The sequence below is a fragment of the Corythoichthys intestinalis genome, chromosome 17 (assembly GCF_030265065.1).
Source record: "Corythoichthys intestinalis isolate RoL2023-P3 chromosome 17, ASM3026506v1, whole genome shotgun sequence".
Classification (NCBI taxonomy): domain Eukaryota; kingdom Metazoa; phylum Chordata; class Actinopteri; order Syngnathiformes; family Syngnathidae; genus Corythoichthys; species Corythoichthys intestinalis.
Window position 1 is genome coordinate 16,651,059 of NC_080411.1, and position 24,290 is coordinate 16,675,348.

Sequence of the window (24,290 nt, forward strand, 5' to 3'; positions counted from 1 at the left end):
AAACGTTTTTGGCTTTCTCAGGTAAATTTTGGCAAACTCCAGCCTGGCTTTTTTATGTCTCTAGGTCAGAAGTGGGGTCTTCCTGGGTATGCTACCATAGAGTCCCTTGTCTTTCAGACGCTGACGGATAATACGGGTTGACACTGTTGTACCGTCAGACTGCAGGACAGCTTGAACTTGTTTGGATGTTAGTCGAGGTTCTTTATCCACCATCCATACAATCTTCTGTTGAGATCTCTAATCATTTTTTCTTTTCGGTCCACTTTTAGGGAGGTTAGCCACAGTGCCATTGGCTTTACACTTATTGATGACACTGCGCACGGTAGACACAGGAACATTCAGGGCTTTGGAGATGGATTTGTAGCCTTGAGATTGCCCATGCTTCCTCACAATTTGGCTTCTCAAGTCATCAGACAGTTCTTTGTTCTTCTTTCTTTTCTCCATGCTCAATGTGGTACACACAGGACAGAGGGTGAGTGAACTTTAATCAATTTTAAGTGGCTGCAAGTGTGATTTAGTTATTGCCACCACCTGTTATGTGTTATGTAAGTAACAGGCGCTATTAATTACACACATTACAGAAGCATCACGTGATTTTTTTAAAGGGTGCCAATACTTTTGTTTGGCCCATTTTTGGAGTTTTGTGTAAAATGATAATGATGTTTTTTTTTCATTCTCTTTTGTGTTTTTTCATTGCAAGCAAAATAAATGAAGATATTACTACCAGCATTTGTAATTGCAATCATTTTCTAGGAGAAATTGAGCATTATCTGACGGAATTGCAGGGGTGCCAATACTTTTGGCCAGTGTATATGTAATTTTTAGTGTTATTTTAAAATACTTTTCTACTTCATGCATGCTGCCTCCCTCTACCAACACTCTGATAAGTACACAGAGCCTTGATATTAGAACTGCTCCAAAAAGCCCTTTTCCTTCCCTTCAATAGAGAGTACTTGGGTGGAACTAGTCTCCACTTGGCAAAAACGCTTATCTTACCCACCTACGACTTGTTGCTAACAGAAATAATAACGTTTGCTGTTTTTCCGTTTCTGGTGCAGATGATGGACCAAGTACTTGTTGCATTCTGTACGAGCTTAACACAGGCCGGATGTGGCGGTCGCCAGTAAAAAGTGACAAACTCCATATCGCACCTTTTAAATGGAATTTAACTAAAAATGTGTATTTCGGTGCCTTTTATTGCACATTTCTGTGTGCCTTGTTGGTGACTTTTAGCAGCCCTCAAAGGTTCACGTTAACTTGCAAGATAACATAATAGTTAATACCCATTCTAAATGGCCTTTTTTGGTGAATTTTAATGTAATTCAAGGAATTTAAATGGTCAGTTTGACCTAAAGCGTGCCAAAGCCTTTGTTGGTGGATTATATCATTTTTAAAGGGCCAATGAGAGTGAAAGCATAGCACGGGGGTTTATGTCTTTTACTGCCTTCTTTTGTGTTTATTAAAAGAGTGCAATTTGACCCACACTCTAAAAGAAGGGTTAAGATGCGTTTTAGTGCCTTTTTTGCTTATTTTCACTCTTGTGAATGCATTTTAGAGAACAATGAAATAATTTAAGGTGTCATTTTGACCCACTACATGAATGAAACTAACTAAAGCAGTGAAAAGAACTGTGGGAAAATCTCCACTCGTGTCAGTCCAAAACTCTTTCGGCTCCAAAATCTGGACAGTGGACAGAGAACGTTCTGGGTCAAATCCAGCCAAAAGAGCAGGGAAGGACTTGAGTTTGAGTAGAGGGTTTCACTAAAGCTTACACACCCTCCCCCCGCTACGGGACCACTGCAAACATGAACAAAGTGTCAAATAAAAACTGATCGCTAGCCGTGACCCCAGGCAACGAGTCAACAGTGAATATGCACCAAAAAAAAAAAAAAGGGTCAGTATGCCTTTGAAAAAAAAGCCTCTGCTTTGGCTTTCCACTCCAGTTCCCTCAGCTGGGGGCTTCCGTGACACCACATCCCCCGATGACTTTTTTCCCCTTCTAAGTACATTTCCCAGCTTGTCACGTTCTGCTTAATGTGCCTTTAGATAGAGGCCTTGCAATTACATGACTGTGATCGTTTATCACCACAAGGTGGAGGTTGATGAGCCGTGAGGGTATTGTCCAATCAAACAAGGTAGAAATGTGCTTTACAAATAACTAACAAGCCTTTGTTTTACATCTAAAATTGATTCTGCAACGCATTAAATGTTCCCATCGGGAAAAAAAATTTGACAATTTTTTCGCCGGCTCGGCCAGCCCTACTTTGAGAATCACGAGTTTCAAGTCAGTGATGTTCTGCACTTGTGGCCAAGCCTTTGGCTGAGGCTATATTTACACGAGCGTGACCTCAGCGCGGGTTGACGGGAGTTGATTCACGAAATGGGCCGCTTCACTCCATGTTGAAAGAGAGGCTCTGCTTGCTCACTACGCCGGAAGCCGCCGGGTGTTCATCCATCCAAAAATAAACTAAAACCGTTCTGCAATTAAAAGTCTTCCTGATTCGCCGTATCTTTTTGCCAAGCGGACGACTCACCGATTTCCTCTCTGTCTTCAGATCCTGCAGGTAGCGTGAAAGTTCGGCGATGATCTGCGACGACAGGTTCTCGGCGATCACCTCGTGTTGTCCGGCGTAGTCGTTCAACTCGTTCAGTGTGGTCAGGAAAGCCTGGCAGAACGTGTACCTGAAGAAAATCATTGATGTTTTAAATGAGAGCGAAAATGTATATTCGACCATGACTCTGTCTGACAGCTTACTTGCTCTCCTCCTCTTCCCGCGAGTTCCTCTTAGGTTGGTACTTCTTTGATAAACTCCTGTAAGAACAAAACAGTGTTTGGCAAGGCAAATTTATTTGTACAGCATTACTCAAAGTGCTTTACATCATATAAAAATCCAAAAATGCATATAAAATGACACATAAACATCACATTAAATCATCAAGACAGTTAAAGATAAAAATAATTAAAACAGATATTAGAAATGAAACCAGAAAATGAATGAAAAGCAAGGCATTTAACTTGAAATTTGAAGTATATGGGCAGTTATGAATACGCTGTGGTAAACAGTAGCGCTTTTAGGACAGGGTTCCCCCAGGATTTTTCCATTCAAACTTTTTAAGACCTTATCAAGACCACAGCCAATGAAATTTTAGACCAATCTCACACCAATTCTGGCATACATTTATGAAATAATGCAAAAGAATCTGTCAGAATAACTAAGAATAACAGCATAAGAAGTCAGATTACCGTAATTTTCGCACTATAAGGCGCACCTGACCTTAAAACGCCACCCACCAAATTTGACACGAAAACAGCATTTGTTCATAGATAAGCTGCACTGGACGATAAACTGCAGCTGTCCTCACTATATTATGGGATTTTTTTCCACCAAAATATATTAACCAGGCCCACTTTATTTGACCGCGGCATCATATGACTGTCATAGTGGTATGGTGCAACGGTGGTTCATTTAGTCAATGAACCATTAAGCTTTGAACCAATTGGCTGAAAAGCTTCATTGCTTCAAGAAGCTTCTTTTGGCCATCACTGCTCCCTTGGGGGAGACAATCAACCTCTGCTTCCACCTGCTGTCAACACTGTTGTTGTCCAACATGCCTCTTAGCATACATTGCAGCGCTGCAGATGTAAAATAACATTCAAAATTCATGTTCTGTGCGAATTATTTCTTCAGTTACTGTTCTAGTTGTTTCATTAATTGCTTGTTAAGGTATTTGGTAGCACCTTATATGACAGTGGCGCCGTGAGACTGTCATTAGACAGTCATAAATATGACATGACATTGTCATGAGCATTAATGAATGCTTATAACAGATGTCATTTAGTGTTATCCGGAAAATTATCTCACTTTTATATGGATGTAAATGATCCGAGTTGGACATAAATGGAGTTAGTGACATAATTTGCCGAATGACACTTAGTGACATCTGTTATCAGCATTCAGTAATGCCCATGATAGTGTCATGTCATAATTATGACAGTCTTATGACAATCTCATGATGCTGCTGTCAAATAAAGTGTTACTTATTCACCCAAATAAATCAACAAATAGGCCGCAATGTACTATAAGCCGAAACTATGCATTTATCAGTCAGAGATCGATAAAGTCGGAGAAAATGAAAAATAATTTTACAACACAACGTTCCATACTTTTTTTGTTAGTTCACTTATTATACAGTTATTAGCTATACCACGTAGATCAGAGAGGGAAAACTTAAGACATTTGAGAATGAAGTTTAAGACTTGTAAACAAAATTTAAGACCTTTTCAAGGCCTTTATTTACAATTATCTAATTTAAGACTTTTTCAAGTTTTTAAGACCCCGCGGGTACCCTGTAGGACTGATTTTAAAGGCGCTAACGGTTAGAGAACACTTCCGAGCTTCAGGTAAATTGTTCCAGAGGTGACTGAATGCTACCTCACCATGCTCGGTTCATATTGTTGGAACACACAGCAGACTGACTGCTTTCAGACGACCTAAGATGCTTCGTAGGCGTAAAACAAATCAAGCATGTATTTTGGTCCAAGGCAGTGTTGTTTTCATCAATAATGACGAAAATATATTGTCAACAAACAATTTTTTTGTCACGATGAGCTAAAAACTCGGGGGACTAGAACATAACAAGACAAATGCCAGTTTTCGTCTGACGAGTCGACGACGAGACGACGTGACTTCGTTTCTGTCATTTGTTCACAATGCGTGACATTTTCATATTTGACGTGAAGTACGTCATCTTGCACCGTAGCAGTGTTTGGGTCGTGTCACTCACGTGAGATGTGCTGTGCCTCTCCCTCACTCGCCTCACTGGAGTTTAGGATGTGTCTAAAGCTAGGCTGCGCTTCATCTTGCTTGTTTGGAAACACGGTATGATTTATTTTCTTACCTGCAAGAGAATATGCTCGGCTGCTTTAGCCTTTAAAGGTCTGCGCTGAGTAATCATCAGACGCTAAACGTAACTTGTAGCGGTAGCGTAGCATTCTGTTAGCTTCAGAATGGCGGGCGTCCTCTTATAACACTGACCAGTGTAAAGCAGAGCCAATTGGCTTTTCTGGTCAGTAAATCTAGAGGAGAGCCAGTTGGCGAAATGGCATTTGGCTAATAGCCTACTTCAGCTGTTTGGTAAATGAGCAATTACTGGGAAATACTGTTGCTTGCAACTTCTAGCTAGACTCTAAGAACAGCAAAAAAAAATCTCAGACTTCTCAGTGTTAAATGCTCAGACATGTTTTGACATACAGTTAGTGGCTTCCAGGTCAGCTTAATTGAAAATAATGTACTTCTTTTCCTGCTAAGTGTGTATTATCATCACCAAGTTGGTGTTGTCCTTGTAGACACTACAATATGTGCTCGCATCTGTATGTTCATTCGAAATTGTTGGAAACCTTTATTTTTGGACTAAAACTTTTGAATTTTACAGACGAAAACATTTTGAATAACTGTCGACTAAAACTAGATGAAATTTGCATGAGATTTCATCGACTAAAATACTAAAACTAAAACAAAAATTGAAAGGGCTGCCAAAAACAACACTGGTCCAAGGCCATTAAGTGTTTTGAAGTATTTCATAGTCTATCCTTTGACTCTGAGGAGGCCAGTATAATTATTTCATAACCAGTAAAAATGATCACCTCTCTTTCCCACACTTAAACCACTTTCAGACATACAGTATGCTGAACTCCGGTTAAGTCCCGGGATTTAACCGGGTAACCCTTACACCTGCAAGCAATTTCCCGGTTCATGTCCTAGTATAATGTCCGCGACTTAACCGATACGCAGCATCTATGAAAGCAGCCAGTTAATTCCGGGTCACAGTTCAAAGGCGGATGACGTAAATATAATGACGGGCTAATCATCATTTCCTCTTTCTTCACAGCAAGACGAAAATCGGTAAACAAATATTGCAATTTTCAACATGGCAAATTGGAAAGATCGCAAAACTAAACTGAAAACATAAAATTACAGTCCTAAAGGATCTTAAAGCCGAGTAAGAGACATGAGAGGCTCATTTTGTTGCCGATGCCGACCAAAAATTATGTAATGTCCAGGTTATAAAATCCCGTCCACCGCCCTCTCCGCATAGAGAGCTCCGAATCGCCAACATGGGACGAGTCAGAAAGTGTCCAACCCAGGTAATTCACAGTACTTCTCCCTATGCCTGAAAGCCATGACACGGGTAAATCCCGTGTCACATTACACGGGAATTTAAGTATATAAGTCTTAAAGGGGCTTAAGCTGGAGAAAATTCTGGCACATCCATTCATCGATTTCATGAATATATTTAATCAGTGACACTAAAGGTCTATAATCATGTGGGGACACTTAAATGTAAAGCATCATCTGCATAGATGCGATAGGAGATGTTGTACTGTTCCATAATCTGAGCTAAGGGAAGCATATAGATCTTAAATAGAAGTGGTCTGAGAATGGACCCTCGCCAAACCCGACATGTGAATTTGGTTCATTCTGTCTCATGGTTTCCAATGACACAAAGAAATCCCTGTCTTGTAAATAAAGATTTGAACCACTGAAGCACAGTGTCAGTGTGTGCTTTTATTCATATTTATAATTATTTGTTCATCTACTAAATAACCCACTGCCACTGATACCGATAGTTCAAATGGACTGGACGCCTATCACACTCAAAGCCAACCAAAAAGAAAGGACGTGTCTATTTTCGTATACAGTACACTGGGAAGCCTAAGTGACTGCCAATATTATGTTAGTCTGACACAGTCCTTGTGTTGCTGCCAGAGAGCCTATTCGGTCAAGTCCGAAGAGTGCTTTCCGCCCCAGCAACGACATCTCCATCCTCTTCTCGTCGGGTCATAAATCATCTACCCAACCCCCCACCCTCCGAGCCCCCGGGGAGGTCAAATGCAGAGCCAGTCACCAGAAACAAATATGCGCAAACATGCTTTTCTAACGCGCCCTTGTTGTGACAAGACGGGAAGACGGTGACTACTCTGTCATAAACTCAGTCATAATCATAAGCTTTGTGACTGATCCACAAGCACAGTATTAAATTGAACTGTTACCATGAAAAAAAATGCTTAAAAATGCTACAATTGCAGTGTACAGCACATTATTTTACCGGAATATGATTATAAATTTACCAGAAAAAAAATGCATTTTTTATGAGCTTAACGCTGCAATGATATCAGAGTAGCAATGCAATTATACAAAACCGCAGTCATTATTTATGGGAATGAAGACAAAATTTTATGAGGCGAAAGATGTAAGTCATGTTACCAAAAATCTGAAAATTTGTAATTCTACTAAAGTAAAATCTAAGACTGCAACAAATTATCGATGAATGAATTAGTTGCCAATGGTTTTGATAATCGATTTTGGCCGGCAGCTACAGTGAGAAAATAAGTATTTGAACACCATGCAATTTTGCAAGTTCTCCAACTTAGAAAGGATGGGTGGGTTTGAAATGTTCATAGTAGGTGCTTGTCCACTGTGAGAGACAATCTTAAAAAATTCAGAAATCACAGTGTAGGATTTTTTTAAACAATTTATTTGTATTATACTGCTACAATTAAGTATTTGAACACCTGCCCATTAGCTAGAATTGGGAGACACAAAGACCTGTAAGTAGCCTTTGAAAAGTCCACCTCCACTCCACTTATTCTCCTAAATACGTACAGTGGAGGTGGGCTTAAGTCTGACTTTTTGACCTGTTTGAGGCTGTTAGCTGCATATAAACATCTGTCCACACCAGACACCCCAAAGAGCTGTCCAAAGACACCAGAGACAGAATTGTAGACCTCTACAAGGCTGGAAAGAATTACGGGGCAATTGCCAAGCAGCTTGGTTATATAAGATCCACCATTGGAGCAATTATTAGAAAATGGAAGAAGCTAAACAAGACTGTCAATCTTCCTCGGACTGGGGATCCATACAAGATCTACCTTGTAGGGTCTCAATGATCCTAAGAATTGTGAGGAATCAGCCAAGAACTACACAGGAGGAGCTGGGACCACCGTTTCCAAGGTTACGGTTAGTAATACACAAAGACGTCATGGTTTAAAATCATGCATGGCACGAAAGGTTCCCCTGCTCAAACCAGCACATGTCCAGGCCTGTTTTAAGTTTGCCATTGACCATTTGGATGATCCAGAGGACTCATGGGAGAACGTCATGTGGCCATATGAGATCAAAATGGAACTTTTTGGTTTTAATTCCACTCATAGTGTTTGCAGGAAGAAGAATGATGAATACCATCCCAAGAACACCATCCCTACTGTGAAGCATGTGGGTGGTAGCATCATGCTTTGGGGGTGTTTTTCAGCACATGCGGCTGGACGACTGTACTATCTTAAGGAGAGGATGACCAGGGCCACGTATTGTGAGATTTTGGGGAATAACCTCCTTCCCTCAGTTAGAGCATTGAAAATGGGTCGTGACTGGGTCTTCCAGTATGACAATGTCCCAAATCAGACAGCCAGAATAACCAAGAAATGGCTTCTTAAAAAGCATATCAAGGTTCTGGAGGGGCCTAGCCAGTCTCCAGGCGTAAACCCAATAGAAAATCTTGAAGGAAGCTCAAACTCCATGTATCTCAGTGACAGTCCAGAAACCTGATTCATCTAGAGAAGATCTGTGTGGGGCAGTGGTGCAAAATTCCTGCTGCAGTATGTGCAAACCTGGTCGGTTTAATATCATTATCGGCTTTTTGGAGTTGGGCAATATCGGGATATCGGTTAAAATCGAACAACTCTAGTAAAATCTTAATTTTACCAGACTAGTGTAATCCTGTTACTGCAATAACCGAGTCAATTTTCCTCTTTCATCGATAAACATTTGTACTTTTACTCTCCAAAAATTTTCCAAAAGATTTAAAGGCAACCAGTCATAGGCTCCAGTTCAACTATGATCCTAATAAGGAGCAGCCCTATAAAAAATGGATGGCCAGAGATTGGCTTAGCCACTTAACTGCATTTAAAGGCAAAATATGTATCAATAATAAATACCGGGCGAAAAAAAAAGCCTTCATGTGTCTGGACTCACTCCTGCTTAATCTGTCCTCATGTCTGAAGCCTCTCGTACTGTTGCTAGGCAGATTTAAATGCCCTAGTCTCCGCCAACCTCTTGTCCTTCTAATAATAGCATTCAGGTCGCAACTCAGTCACTCTAGGCCACATGTCAAGTGTCAAGATTGCTCGAGTACCTTTTTGACATACTTAAGGAAATGTCAAAAAAAATAAAGGTATTGCTAGTCGTCCTTATTGTCACCGTGGATTATGTTGGATTGGAATTTCGGTGGGGGTAAAGGCATTAATGTATTGCCTCGACCGGAGCGTTGTGCATGTTTACACCAAAGCAATTGGAAGAGGATTAGATGTGGATTAGTGCAGTGTGTGGGCTTGCTATAGAAAGGAACAGACATACTGCAGGTGGTGCACATACAAGGTGCTACGACTCTTTTGTGCTGCTATTAACAGCTAATCATCGCTAATTGCTAATGTATTGTTGGACAGAAAATTGTACAGCTAAATTGTCATTTTACAACAGTGGAATTTTAACAAAGTTGATATAATATATTTGTATTTTCCCATCGTATTGTGGAAACAATTACCAGAAAGTTCCACAGTGTAAATAGCAAATTTTTAATACTTGAAAATAAATTTCATATTTTCCAGAATACAAATGTAATTTTAGCACAATAAAATCATATTTTTTCAAAAATAAACGTGGAATTTTGTAATCATAATTATACTGTAGATTATCCTGATTTCATGAAAATAAAATCCTAGTTTCACCTGACTTAAAAATGTTGCTTCTTTAGAATAAAATTATCATTTTAAGAGACCTGTCATCATCATACCTGAATCAAATTATTTCCTCACCAGAAAAAAAATAAACATAAAAAAAACTAAGCAAATGTATTTTCTTGAATAAATAAAGACTGAATTAATTAGAGGTGGGAATCTTGGGGCACCTAATGATTCAATTACGATTACGATTCAGAGGCTAGGATTCGATTATAAATCGATTATTGATGCCCCCCCGCTTTTAATGTTTAGTACATTAGTTCCAAAATTTTTCAAAAATCCTCTTAGGCTAACCCAAACTACTATTTCAGTATCAAGTTAACAGTTCAAAACAGTAAATAAAATACTCAAGTCCCCATTCTGTATCAGCAGCTTTAAACTACATTCAATTAATTTAATGTTGTGAATAAACCGTTAAAGTTGTTTAAATTGCTCCCGTTATTCCATAATTCCTTTCTGTCTACTTTCAACATGTGAAAGTTTTTAAACTTTTTCATCATTTAAAGATTATATAAGTCAAGATTTTGCCGATTCAGGAGTATTGTAGATAAAAAGTTAATTAGGTTCTGCTGCTTTAAGATGGCGGCTGTCATTTTGCATTAAGTTCTCTATACGTTTTCTAACGCCGTCGTCTGTCATTTCGCATCTATTTCTATATATATGTGATATCTACCATAGCATTATGTGGCCGTATGTTTGTAGCAACTGGGCGTTGTTCGTAGCGGCTGTCGGCCGCAATCAGGTATTATTGTTTTTTTATCTAGCAGCATGAGTTGAACATGATATTTACTTTTGGTCCGTTCCTCATTGCGTCCAGAAGACCGCGCTGACTATGTTTTCAGTTCCGCTTTACTTGACATATTACAATAATCGGAATTTGGATGTTTGTGAATCGTTCTCGAATCTTCCACGGCCGAATCGCGAATAATCTAAGAATCGGAAGTGTCGCATGCCTCTAGAATTAACTATTATGACAAATGTATTAAATTACCATTTTGCAGTTGTAAATTCACCCAAGTATCGCTGTAATTTCACTAGAATAAAAATGTATTTTTCAGGAAGAAAGTTGACATTTAATCAAAACACTGTGTTAAATAAACGCTGTATTTTCCTGACTATAAGTCGCACTTTTTTTTCATAGTTTGGCTGGTCCTGCGATTTATACTCAAGTGCGACTTACGTACGAGTGCCCTCTACTTTGAGTGCGCACAGTTGTTTAAAAGGGATCCTGAAGATGAATACTTGATTGGACTTGGTAGTGATTTGAAGTGAGATGGAGAGCTTGTTTTGTTTATGGTTATCTGATATACTGTTAATATGCTTCCTATTTAGCACTTTGTTCTCCATTTTATTACTACTATGTTTCTGCTTGGTCTTGTGCGATAGATGTGGAAAAAAACATCTATCGCCATCAATGACACAGAAAGATGAGCATTCGCAGCCAGGATGTGACCCAAACTGAAAACAAATAAACAGGAAGTGGCCTGGAATTCAAGCTAAATCAACAGGAAGTGACCTAGTAAGGCCCCCAAATCAATAGGAAATGACCCAGAATCAAAAGGAAGTGACCAGCACGATATTTTAATTTAGTTTCTATCAACCTATTGGCTGTGATTGATGTCTTGTTCATTCGCTACCAATACTCATTTCAACTCAAAGCAGACAGATAATTGGATGCCATTTGATTGTACGTCAGTCATTGTCAATGGCACGAAGAGTTCATTAAAAAATAAAATTTGATTTCGGCATTTATATCTATATAGTATCAAAAATAGTATCAAATATTTTTTTTAATATTGATAGTGAGCTGAAAATTGTGACTAGAGTATTTAAATCATATTACAAACTTGTAAAATATAAAATATTTCCATTATATGTCATCTATTCCCCCCTCAGCTTCTGGGAGTTACGCATACAAACACAGACGAGTTGTCCTACTATCTCAAACGGACTTAATTCTTACCAAAAAAAAAAAAAATCAGTCAGGATTTGTTGCTAGGGAAATCCTGCCTCCGTATTGGCTCGTCCTTATCAAACGGGGGGTTGGGAGTCGATACCATATTGCCATTCCTCTTTAAAGATGACTAATGGCGTGTGTGTTGGGGTAGGGGGGGTAATCCTCCCCTGTGTCGGGCTGCTCGTGGGGGAGCCGGGCGACACTTGTGGTTGGAGGAACGCAAATCTGGGTCAGACCTAGGGGGGCGTACGTAAGGCTGATACCTAAAAGTCACCATGGAAACGCACTAGCGCCGCCTCCGCAAGCCACCACTACACACATACTCAATTGACTTCCTCTGAAGTGGAGCACAAGTCCACAACAGATAACACCAGTGGATGTAATTTTCTCCTTAAGTCAGCATTTTACTCTTTAACCATTCAATGCCATTGACGCCGATAGACGTCTAAAAGATTTAAAGTTGGAGGGGCTGGCAGAGATTGGACGTCTATTGGCGTCAATGGCATTGAAACATGATCATTCACTGAAGCATACGGTCAAGTCATTTTTTCAAAATAAAATCACATTTGTCCAAGAATAAAATCATATCCCTTGCTCTTAATTGTATTTTTTACCAAAAAGAACTCAAAATATGATAAAATTGTCATTTTACCAGAAACAAAGTCTTAATTTTACACCTTCCAAAATTGTATTTTAACAGAACAATGTTCTTCTTTTACAAACATAATTCTTTTGCCAGGATTAAGCCATAATTTTCCTCAAATTAATAATATTCCATTAATAAAATTGTAGTTTTTGTAAATCGAGCTGAAATTTTTTCCCAGGAATAGATTAGTAATTTTATGAACATTTTATAAGTAATAATTGAATAAGAAGAACATCATTTCACATCATTTCAAGTCATTTTGATGTTTGGTCACGAGGGTGCTGGAGCCATCCCAGCTAACTTTGGGTAGCACACCCTGAATTGCTTGTCATTTTGCCATTATCTTACCAGAAAAAAGTCAAAGATCTATCTAACAGAGGGGGAAAAAAACAACTGTGCGAGAAAAAGGTTGTGATTTTACCGGAACACTATTTTAAATGAATGAGAATAAAATGGTAACTTTACTGCAATAGAAACACATACATAGCCATAGAATCACAACATAGCCCCGTCATTTGCACTCACCTAATTTGTTTTGCATAGTTGGCTTCAATCTCAGACCTCTCCTTGACAAATTTCGAGTACTTCTCCAGAAAATCTATCCCCCACTGCGTATGCTTCTCCAAGTTGTCAAATTGATCCTGCAGGTAAAAAACAGTGTGCTCGTTAATAACAGTCAAATCAACATTAAAATTAGGGGTGAGAACCTCTGCTTAGCTCACAACATGGCGAGACAACAATTATCGGGAAATCATTCTAGTAGAGCTGTCCCGACTAGTCGACGTAGTCGACGTCATCGATGACGTAAATGCGTCGACTACCACAACATCCCGTCGATGGTTAATGAAGGGTTAAAAAAAATAGATGCTTGGAAAGTTGAGAATGTCGGACGCTCGCTATGCAAGCGGGGAAAGCGGCACAAAGCCAAAAAAAGCGCACCAGAGTGGCCAAGACTTATTTTAACAAAACAAAGGAGGGTACACTGTTGTGTCCTGTCTCTTCGATGCCAAGCTTGGCTGCACGTCGGCCGTGAATGAACACTTAAAGTGCCGTCACCCAGTTGTAATTTTGGAAGACGACAAGAGACAACAAGTTAACAGATTGTAAGTCCATCTAACTAACTAACGACATGTTTTATTGAAGTTGTTAGGCCTGTTGCGATATGCAATGAGTCCATTTATCGCACGGTAAATTAAAATGAGGGCGGTAATTTTCACGGCTGCGTTTTATAGCTGCGTGCGTGCGTGCATAAATTTGTGCGTGCGTGTTGATGGCATATGAGACTCCAATTCACAGTTTCACAGATGTTTATTCGTCATGAACGCGCCGTAGAATTAAAGTTAATACATACAAAATAAGGAAACACGTCTATATTAAACACTGTAAATGTAAGCATTGCTACATTGAGACTAATGGAGAAAAAAGACAACCTACTTTAGCCTGCTATAATACATTGTCAGTCTTCTCCAAAACGCAAACCTGAGGTTAAAAGGTGACACTTCAAACATGAAAAATCGCTGGTTAACAGCATTTGCAAACCCAAAAAAAAAATCTATTACTGACACCACATGCAATGAGGAAAAGTGCTTTTTTTGCTGAGTATGAAGCGTACGGTTAGCGTTTTAGCAAACGCACTTCCTGTGACCGTTTCAGAATAAAAGCACGTCATGTTCGTCATAAATTTTTGGAGTTAATCCCACATCCTTCAAAATTCAGATCCTACATTAAGAATAGCTTTAAAATGACACCCCACCCTTTGTGAAAAATCTGATTGGCAATGAATAAATATTATAATCATTATCATCCTATTATATATAGTAGTATACTATAATATTAATGCTAGATATTTTTTAAGAATTGTTTTGAATCATGTTGGAAAGGCGAAGTCAGTGTTCTGAATCTGTTTACATTCCATTCTTTTGCACTAGTTAATGCTATCAGCATTTGACCTCATTTTTTATTTGTGATTTATTATTGTTATTTACATGTTTATTTGTACTTTAATAAATAATGTAAGTGTTCCAAAATGTTTATGTTAATTAACAAGCATCAACAAAAATGTCATTGCTAAATTATATAAAGTTTTTTTTTTTTTTTTTTTTTAATTAGATTAGTCGACTAATCGTAAAAATAGTCGGCTGACTAAACAGGAGAAAAATAGTCGTTTGAGATAGCCCTACGTTCTAGGATATCCTACAAAACAACTAAAAACAGGAAAAAAAAGGTCTTTTCATCCATGTGCTCTGAATTAGTTTACTTTCTAGTTTATCACTAGTAGACGTCCAACCGCAAACGGACTGGACGTCTGTGACGGTCAATGGCAGCCAATGAGTTAATTTTGCAGCAATTCAGGTCATTTGCTTTTTTTTTTGCATTTACGTCCTGTTGATTTGGGGGCATTTAGATGTCAGTTCCTGTTGATTTTGGGCTACAGAAGATGAAGTGACTTATGAATGTCCACAAATGAATAGTAAGTGACAAAGGTGGTAAAAATTTATTGAAAAGTATTGAAGTATCGATACTGAAAAGTTGTATCCTGATACGATATTTGTTTGCAAAAGTAATGATACTCATTTATTTGTTTTTGGGGGACTACATGCCACCAGAAATTTGGTTTCATGCCATGGGGGCAAAATTTGAATCTTTGCTATTCTTGATAGTTAGGGATGATATATTTGCATTTTCCTTGTTAACTCATTGGCTGCCATTGATGGCGATAGATGTCCCATCCTTTATGACCGGTCATAACGTCTATCGCCATCAGTGGCACTGACAGATAAGCATTCAAAGCCAGGATGTGAACCAAAAACAAGAGGAATGGCCTGAAATTGAAGCTAAATCAACAGTAAGTGACCTAGAAATGACCAAAGGTCAATAGGAAGTCACCCAAATTGAATAGGAAGTGACCTGCAGGATACTTTAATTCAGTTTCTATCAACTTATTGGTTGTGATTGACAGCAGAATGTTAATTTGCGACTATCCCTCCAACTTCAAATGGATTGGACGTCTACTAGAGACAAACTCATTTCACTCCATAGCAAAAGGATGATTGGACGTCAGTCATTATCAATGGCACATAGAGTTCATTTTAAAAAATCGCATTTAATCTTGGTATTTTAATTTACGTACTATTGAAACTGGTATTGAATATCGACTATTTTTCTCAGTATCGATATCAAATTGAAAATGTACCACTTGAAGTGACTCAAAATTATCATGAAGTAACCAGTAAACGTCAAAAAAACGAACAGGAAGTGACCTGTAAATGCCCACAAGACATGCTCTGGTTACAGTGCTATTGACGGCGGCAGACGTCCAATCCAGTCAAAATGAATTGGATGCGTAGCACCGTCAATGGCAGCCAGTGAGCTAACGTATTCTAATAGAAGATTTTGGTAGCGACCTGTGGGTTCCTTGTTTTTAAACAGTGACACCTTTTTAAAATGATATATCGATTCCTGGTGGGAGAATATCGATAACCTTTTGGGCTACTAAGTATAGCGATATATCACCTTTTCGATATATTGTCACACCCCTAGAAAAAATAGCGATAAAGTAACGAGAAGGTTGCAAAATGCAGAGAAAAAAAAATACACTTCAGTTACGTATCATTCAAAAAGTAATGGAGGAGGGTGAGAATTCTGCAAGACTTTGCAGTATCTTGACTCTACTGCATCCTGTCATGACCATTGATGAATGCTTATGACAGATGTCATCTAGTGTCATCCTGAAAATAATCTCAATTTTGAATGGATGTAAAAGATCTGAGCTGGACATATATGGAGTTAGTGACAACCTTTGCCGGATGACACTGTTGACACAAATTGACATCTGTCATAAGCATTCATTAATGCCCATGGTAGTCTCATGTAAGAGTGTGACAATATCTCGATACAGCGATATATCGCGATATTTTGCTACCCGATGGGTTATCGATATGCTCCCGCCAAGTATCGATACTTTTATTTAACATATTGGCCATACAATGGAGTATGGATGCTGTAAACTGCTCAATGTTTGTTGAGCAATTCCTTGGCGGTCCACTAGGGGCGCTCTGGAGTGGCGGTGAGGGTAAAGTGCGCAAAAGTTGTCTAGAGAAGAAGAGGAAGCTCCAAGTGGGTTGAAAAAATAAAAAAGCTCCGTGAGAACGGTGGAGGAAAAAATGAGAAAAATATTGCTACAAATCACACATGGGGACACATTTTAGATTTTACACCAACAAGAAAGGAAGTAAGGTGAACAAGGACTTTGCTGTATGCAAGAATTGTCTAAGAAAAATAAGTTTCACTGGGACGTGGTGACGTAGTGGACAACGGAGTTTGTGAGCTTCGCTTTCATCACTTGAGGTAAGAAGGTTTTGCAATGTAATTGACTTTTTAATTAACATGTATTATTTTGATGACATTTGATGTTGAATGATATAAAATAAACCAGGACCCTAAACTGGATGAAAATGAATATCGAACAAGCCCACATGAATTTACCGATTTATTTGATATTATTTGAGAACCACTGTCCATCTAGTTTACTACACAAACTGTTATTACTGTCATTTTGATACAATAAGCTATAAAAATGGTTTGAATATGTTCCAAGATATATAAAGTGATGTGCATGATAATTAATGTAGCCTACATATTAAAAATAGGTAATTATTGAATTTTTAATTTATATACATTCAATTAATATTTTTTTTAATTCAATACTTCCAACACACAAAAAAATCAGGATTTCAACTCAAACGCTATGAAGTAGCTAATATTTTTTGTTTTATTTTGTTGTTTTTAAGGTGAGGAAGACTGTGACTGAGCAAGTCTGACATCTTAAATGCTGACGCAGATGGCGGAAGTGCTCAAACCAAGCAACAAAGGTCATATACAAAGAAAAGACCCACCAATTTTATCATTGCCCCACTCCAAGCTCAACTGCTGACACCTACGGCACTTTTTATTTATTATTATTATTTTTTTAAAGATTTAAAACTTTAAAGAAATTAAGGGTGCCATTCATCATGATCTCTCAAAGTGATATCAGTGGTCGTGGTTTGTTTCCTCTATATGTGCAGGGGCACAATTTGCAGTAGATTTATATTTTACAGCAATGTTGCACAGAAAAGGTGTCACTGTTTAACAAATGACTTAAACAGTATTTTTTCTATTTTAAATTTTTTTCTTTTTTTTCAACAGTTGTATCGTAGAATGTCATGTATCCAATTTCTGACCAATATATCGATAATCGCTGTATCGTGATATAATCGTTATCGTGAGCCTTGTATCGCGAATCGTATCGTATCGTGAGGTCCCCTGAGGTTCCCACTCCTAGTCTCATGTCATAATTATGACGGTCTTATGACAATCTTACAATGCCGCTGTCAAATAAAGTGTTACCTATTACCCAAATAAATCAACAAATAATCTGCACTGGACTATAAACTGCAGATTTTAAAATGAGGCAGAAGTGTAGCGGCTTATTTGTCCATAAATTACAGTATGTCTGTGATGTGGCCCAGTCCACCATTTTTCATCAAAATAGTTATTTTGCATGTTTTTTTAACTGGTCCATGAAAAGTTTTGATGTTTTCACCTCAATACAGCATCATTAAGCAATTTTATAAAAAATTATATAAATTTGTTTGCAACAATAGAATATTGCAGATTATAATAAACTGTAATGGTTTTTAACTTTGTATAAAAAAACTAAGGAAAATCTCAAATCTAAGAATGCCGTTTTCATTACTGTTGCACTATGTTCATAATTAGTGTTTTTTTAAAGTATTTTTTTTTTCTGATCCATAAAACACCAAAAAGAGGGCAAGACAAAAATGACTACTAGGTAAGATTGTTTAGCCTTTTTGATATTGTTAATAGTTTGTTTTTATATATGCCTACTTCCCCACCATTTGTGATCATAACCATAATGTCTGCTATTTTAAGCTATCTTTAGTAAATGTCCTTCATTACCGTAATGCATAGCATTCATGAGAATCACCCCAGTGGCGATATCCGGTAATGCAATTTCCCACAGCAGCGGTATCTACTTGAAAGTTTCCCACAGAAGCATCGCAAATACAACAAAAGCTGCAAAACATGCCTTACGGGAGACAAAATCTATATTCACAATATTGCGGATATACTTTTGGCAAAACAAACAGCTCCCCATCCTCAGATCTACCATTTCTGGAGTTTCCACTGAGCACATGCATGACCCAAGGCTGCAGGTGACATGACTGACTGCAGGAAAGTGCGCTTGTGACACAGGAAGTCAGTGATGACTGTGAGCGAGCGTTTCAACACAACCACCTGAAATATAATGCCTTGAAGTCAACTCAATTAGGAAACGCTCTATTTTGTTTTTTCTTAATTGTTGTCGATGTCCAAAGCCATGAAAGTCAAAATATGGTTGCGCGCCAGGGATGTTCTCCGATCCCATCACGTGATTGCAAAAATCAGGCCCGATCGCCTCATTTTTAGAAGAGCGGAATCAAGTGAAAAAAGATCAGGTTTTTGAAATTGATTAATTTGCTTTCATTTTTAAGTGTTTTAAAAGTTTTATTAAGTAATTTACTCAGTGAAACATGATCACTCAATGCCAGCCTGCCCAGTTCAATAAATTTAATGTCTATCACTGTCAATCAAAACCCAGCCTATACGTAGAATATGCAGCTGCTTAGGGCCCCTGACCACTAGGGGGCCCCCAATCTGGCAACCTCCTATTATACGTTGTTAATAGAGCAATGTGAATAATGTGGCGCGCATTGCCGTTTATCTATGCAATCATCCATTTTCTTGTCATTACAATCTGGCAACCTGGTGAGTGACGTTGAACCTGCTTTTCGATGATTGGTGCTCAAACTTGCTTAGAAAATAGATGCACGAATATATCCAACAGAATTTATCCTTCTGGAGCAGGGAAACGAAAGAAGAAGAAAATCGGAGATGAGAAGAAACAACAGATTCAAGGTAATAGAGCATGTTGTTGATGTTGTTGTTGTGCAAGACACTCCTACTTGAACGTTGTTGTCAGCTGAGCTTGTCAATATGTCGTACTGGTAATTGCCATTAGCTGCAGGGCAAAGGCCCAGAGCGAATCAAGTAAAGCCGAGCAAGTTGTCACCTGTTAGCAACGGCAAATGTACAGGTTCCGCTGATTGTAGTAAAACAAAATATTGGCATAATATGCATTTGAAATGGTGGGCCAAAAATGTGGGCCCCTTGGCATTACTTTGCTTAGGGCCCCCAAATGGCCTGGGCCGGCCCTGCTGTCAATGGCAGCGAATGAGTAACAAGAAACAAAATAATCTAGAGGTATTACGATTGAGGAATTTCCCGATCTGATCTGTCAGGGTCCACAAAGGCAATACAAAAACGGACCTCACAGCAGACAACAAACAACAGAGGGATGCGTTCAGGGGTTTATTAAAACAACACACGATCCCGGAAAAAAGGGGACATAACAAAACGGGTCCGTGACAGAAGGTCTACAGGGATCAATATTATAAACTCGAGGGTAAACCTATGTGGTAGGCAGAAAGCCAATAAAACAACAAAAAATACACTCACACACCTGCACAAGGTAGAGGAATACAAAACTAAAGCGGCAGACGACCAAAACCCAGGGTAGGGGTGAAATTACAAAATTCAAAGCTACTCGAAAGTTCAAGGTGTCGAATGGCGACCAGCAAGATAATATCTCGGCACCATTCTCTTGGATCACCTCCGTTTTTATACAACTGTTGATGAGCAGGAATTAGCTGTAGGTGCGATGTCGGTAACGCCCCAAAGTCGGCTCTGTAAAAAAACAAAAACTGACCAGCAGCAGAACGTGATCAGGTAATCAGAAATCGGGTCTGAGCACGGGGAAGAAGATCGGAATAGGGAGCAAAAAGTCCTTTTTTTAACGATTTTTTAAAAAGTGATTATTTAAAGGCCACAAAGCAAAAAAAATACATAGTTATCAAAATTTACAAGGATATCAAAAGAAACATAAAAAAAATGATGTTTTGAATGATGTAACATTTTTAGAAGATTGGAACCGGGTGCTAAAACATCATGTTTTTTTGTGTTTTTTTTTTTTTTTTTTTAAATGTTATGGCTTCAAAGACACAAACTACTATATTTTCTGCACTATTAGGCACATCAGAGTATAAGGCGCAGCTTCAATTAATGGCCTATTTTAAAATTGTTTTTATATATATGGCCCACCACATTATAAGGCGCAGTAGTAGTAGTGGTTGTGGTTGGGGTTGTGTTATGCATCCACGAGATGACAATCATGCCATGATTACCTAATATTTATCAATATATAAAGCGCATCGGATTATAAGGTGCACTTTTGAGAAAATTAATGGCTTTTCGGTGCACCTTATGGTGCGGAAAATATAGTAGTGTATTCCCACAACTAGTGAATTGGATGTCTAGACTTACTATGCTATATTATAACAATACTATATTATAATTATATTATAACAATACTATACTATTACTATTACAATACTACTACAAGTAAATTCTCAAAAGAAAACAAAAAAAGAGTTTTGTAAACATGTTTCGGCGAACACTTCCGCAATCATCAGAGCTCTCTGTTGAAGGCGGAAGTGTTCGCCAAAACATGTTAGGTAATTAAAACAACGTAATGTGTCTGTGATAAAAGAAAAATTCAACTAATCCACAAGTGTAGACAAAATGAACTCAATCCAACAACTAATTATTTAATTGATTTAATCGATTAGTTGTTGCAGCCTTAAGATTATTGTGCAATAATCTAACAGTAACATGTATTTGTAACATGTTTTGATGCATTTTTATGTAGTCGAAAAGAATTATGTCTGAATTTGGGGGGGCTTGGAACGGATTAGGGCAGTTACATGGAAAACGTGTCTCTACTCACAGAATTTTCAAGTTACGAAACTACTTCTAGAACCAATTCATTTCATAAGTAGAGGTACCACTGTACTTGTAATGTAAACCAAAAAGGATGCAACCGCCTGAAATAAATATAATAATAAATTAAAAAGTCAATAAATTGCTGACGTATCGGATAGGTGCTTGGTATCAGCGGATGCTCAAAATCAGGTGATCAGGACTCAAACTCGGGTGCAAAAATATGTGATGGAGACAACTAACTCTATTTACAGCTGTAGTTCACTGACTGCCTGTCGACAATTGCCGTCAATGGCAGGGAATGAGTTAAAGTGCTACAATGTTGCTCTCAAAACCAAATGACCTTCACTCAAAAGTGGGGGACAATAATAACAGGGCTGAGAATGAGAGGGGGGGTTTCCGGACGACATTGTTTGCTACTTTGAATGAGCAATCACTCATCAGTGGGTCACTATGCAGACCAGATAATGCTCAAGTCCTCTAATTAGAATAGTGGCATTCAAACAGGAGTTTATCAACACTTGGTTCTGCAAACAAAGGGGAAAAAAAGTTGTATTATTTATTTTGTGAGCCTAAAAGCATACTTGCATATGCCATTATGGAATTTGATATCATATCGATCTGCTTGCTAATGTATGTTTATGTAGGTTTAAAGTCCTCTAGCTCATGCTGATCCAGAAAATTTTAAATGAGGCGATTGGAGTTTTGGTCGTTGTAGAATTTATTGTATTTTTTTTCTTGCAGTCTGAAAATATTCTGAAGATTCTTGGTCACAGTTTTTAAATTAATGAATGAATGCAGAAGTTTTATTACACAGGAATAATTAGCTTTTTCTAGAAAACATACACATTTTTTTAAATTATTTTTTTCAACTTTTGATCAATTTTACTAGCACTTTTTAAAAATGTGAACTTATTTGTTTTTGACAAAAAAATATATTTTTTTCTTAATTTAAAAAAAAAAAAAGAAAGAAAAAAAAACAACAATAACCCCATAAAGAACACTACTCACTCCAAAAAAATTAGGCTTTTTCTGTTAAACAGTAGTTACAATATCTTAGCTATCTTTTATTAGCTATCTGAGCTAAAGATTAGGTAGTTTTATGTTGTTGTTTTTAATGGTATTTTGATGTACCCCAAGCTATAACTGAGGGATAGTAGAACTCTGTACAACCTACAATTATTATTTAAATATCAAATAAATAAATACAACCGCGAAATCTGGTCTCAGGTGAAGAAAAACACAACCCTACTTGCCAAGACAATAGTATTAGCCAATTCCGTTCCATTAATAATGGAAGGCTCGCTCCCAAAAACGTCAACAGATTTGTAAATTTGCGAATGTTTCCACAGTACAATCTGATTAATGACCGTTGGGATTATTCGGGGGTCCTATGATAAATCTCTTCCCTTTTAAGGCGTACACTGCAACCTTCAAAAGGAACAATTACAGAAAACAACTCACTCCTCCACGAAGAACAGGCGTTATCCTTTTGTGCAACGGCACCATCATATCCCGTTTTTCACCGGAAAGAATCCTAAAGTCAGGTTAGTCCCAAACAGCGTCCGACCACATGAGCATTTCCAAATAGCAGTCGGGAAGTGCGACTCCCACGCGATAATTCCTGGTTTTCAGGGAGAGAACTCCGGGAGAAGCTCTCCACTCTCCGAGTCGATGTGAAATGTGAAGCGGCCCGCTGTGTTAATGCTCCGTCAGGCGTAAGGTGCAATGGACAGGATGAAGGAAGACGACAGTGAGGGAGTGGAATGGGGCGGGATTAAACAGGAAAGGGATTACAATTGAAGGTGGAGGGGGGCACGTTGGCCTTGAACTTCCCACCCCCACATGCCTTTTTTTCCCATTACATTAAAACCAAAATAATAACAGTGTCATCTCCATTTTGACTCATTTTGTCCTCGTAAAAAAAACAAACGATTCACTGGAAAGTAGGGCTGCAACTAACGATTATTTTTAATAATCGATTAATTGGAGTAGGGCTGTCCCAAACGATTTTTTTCCCTCTCCCAATTAGTCTGCAGACTAGACATGTGCGTTTTGCCGGTTTCAAGGTATACCGTGGAATGAAAACGTTACGGTTTAGAAACCGCAAAAATTTTCCGTCGTACAGTTCCTAAAATATAACCTATCTTTTATGTCCCAAAAATGCAGGGAGAAATCACTCACTTGCAGCTGCAAGGCTGAACCTTCCCCCACTGGTTGTTGATCAGTGTCAGTGAGTCAGCTGTGCTACACGATGGCTGGAGGAAGTGAAACTCCTGAACCTTTTCCCCCCACCGAAGAAAACAAAATCGCTGGTATGGGAATACTTCGGCTACTGAAAAGTTACAGATGGCCGCAGAATAGGAGCCCCAACCGACATGTGAAACATGTTTGCGGAGGGTTGCTGCTGAGGAGGCACTACGTCTAAAATATGATTTTGCATTTATACAAAATTAAAGGTTAGTAAACACTGTCATGAACATTTCCCACCAGCTACGAGAGAGCCCCAGCGTGTTTAGTGTGTCTAGCGGTGATAAAACATGTGTTTTTTTCTCTCTGGCAACTGTATGGGTTGAGAAAGAGAGTGCGTATATTGTAAACATGATACGAGTCATACACATGCGCTTTTTATGGAAAAAAATGCAATTGTTTTTGTTCTGATGGTAATAATGTTGAGCTGTGGCTGTGGGTTTAGGATCAAGTACAGTGGGGCAAATAAGTATTTAGTCAACCACTAATCGTGAAAATTCTCACACTTGAAAATATTAGAGAGGCCTGTAATTGTCAACATGGGTAAACCTCAACAATGAGAGACAGAATGTGGAAAAAAAACCAAAAAATCACATTGTTTGATTTTTAAAGAATTTATTTGCAAATCATGGTGGAAAATAAGTATTTGGTCAATACCAAAAGTTCATCTCAATACTTTGTTATGTACTCTTTGTTGGCAATAATGGAGGCCAAACGTTTTCTGTAACTTTTCACATGCTTTTCACACACTGTTGCTGGTATTT

At 38.3% G+C, this 24,290-nt stretch overlaps 1 protein-coding gene across 21 annotated transcripts in view; it reads right to left on the reverse strand.

The window, feature by feature from the left end:
* LOC130906048 (formin-binding protein 1) overlaps positions 1-24,290 on the reverse strand; it is a 110,270-nt gene that overhangs the window by 55,127 nt on the left and 30,853 nt on the right. For 20 of the 21 annotated variants that reach the window (XM_057819935.1, XM_057819938.1, XM_057819949.1 and 17 more), the window contains exons 2-4: positions 12,922-13,037; positions 2,756-2,812; positions 2,535-2,682 (exon numbers count right to left, since the gene is read on the reverse strand). In XM_057819935.1, the coding sequence (XP_057675918.1) occupies positions 2,535-2,682; positions 2,756-2,812; positions 12,922-13,037 (321 nt within the window). Of the gene's footprint in view, positions 1-2,534; positions 2,683-2,755; positions 2,813-12,921; positions 13,038-22,740; positions 23,964-24,290 lie in introns of those variants that run through there. The other variant, XM_057819936.1, reaches the window with a different exon arrangement.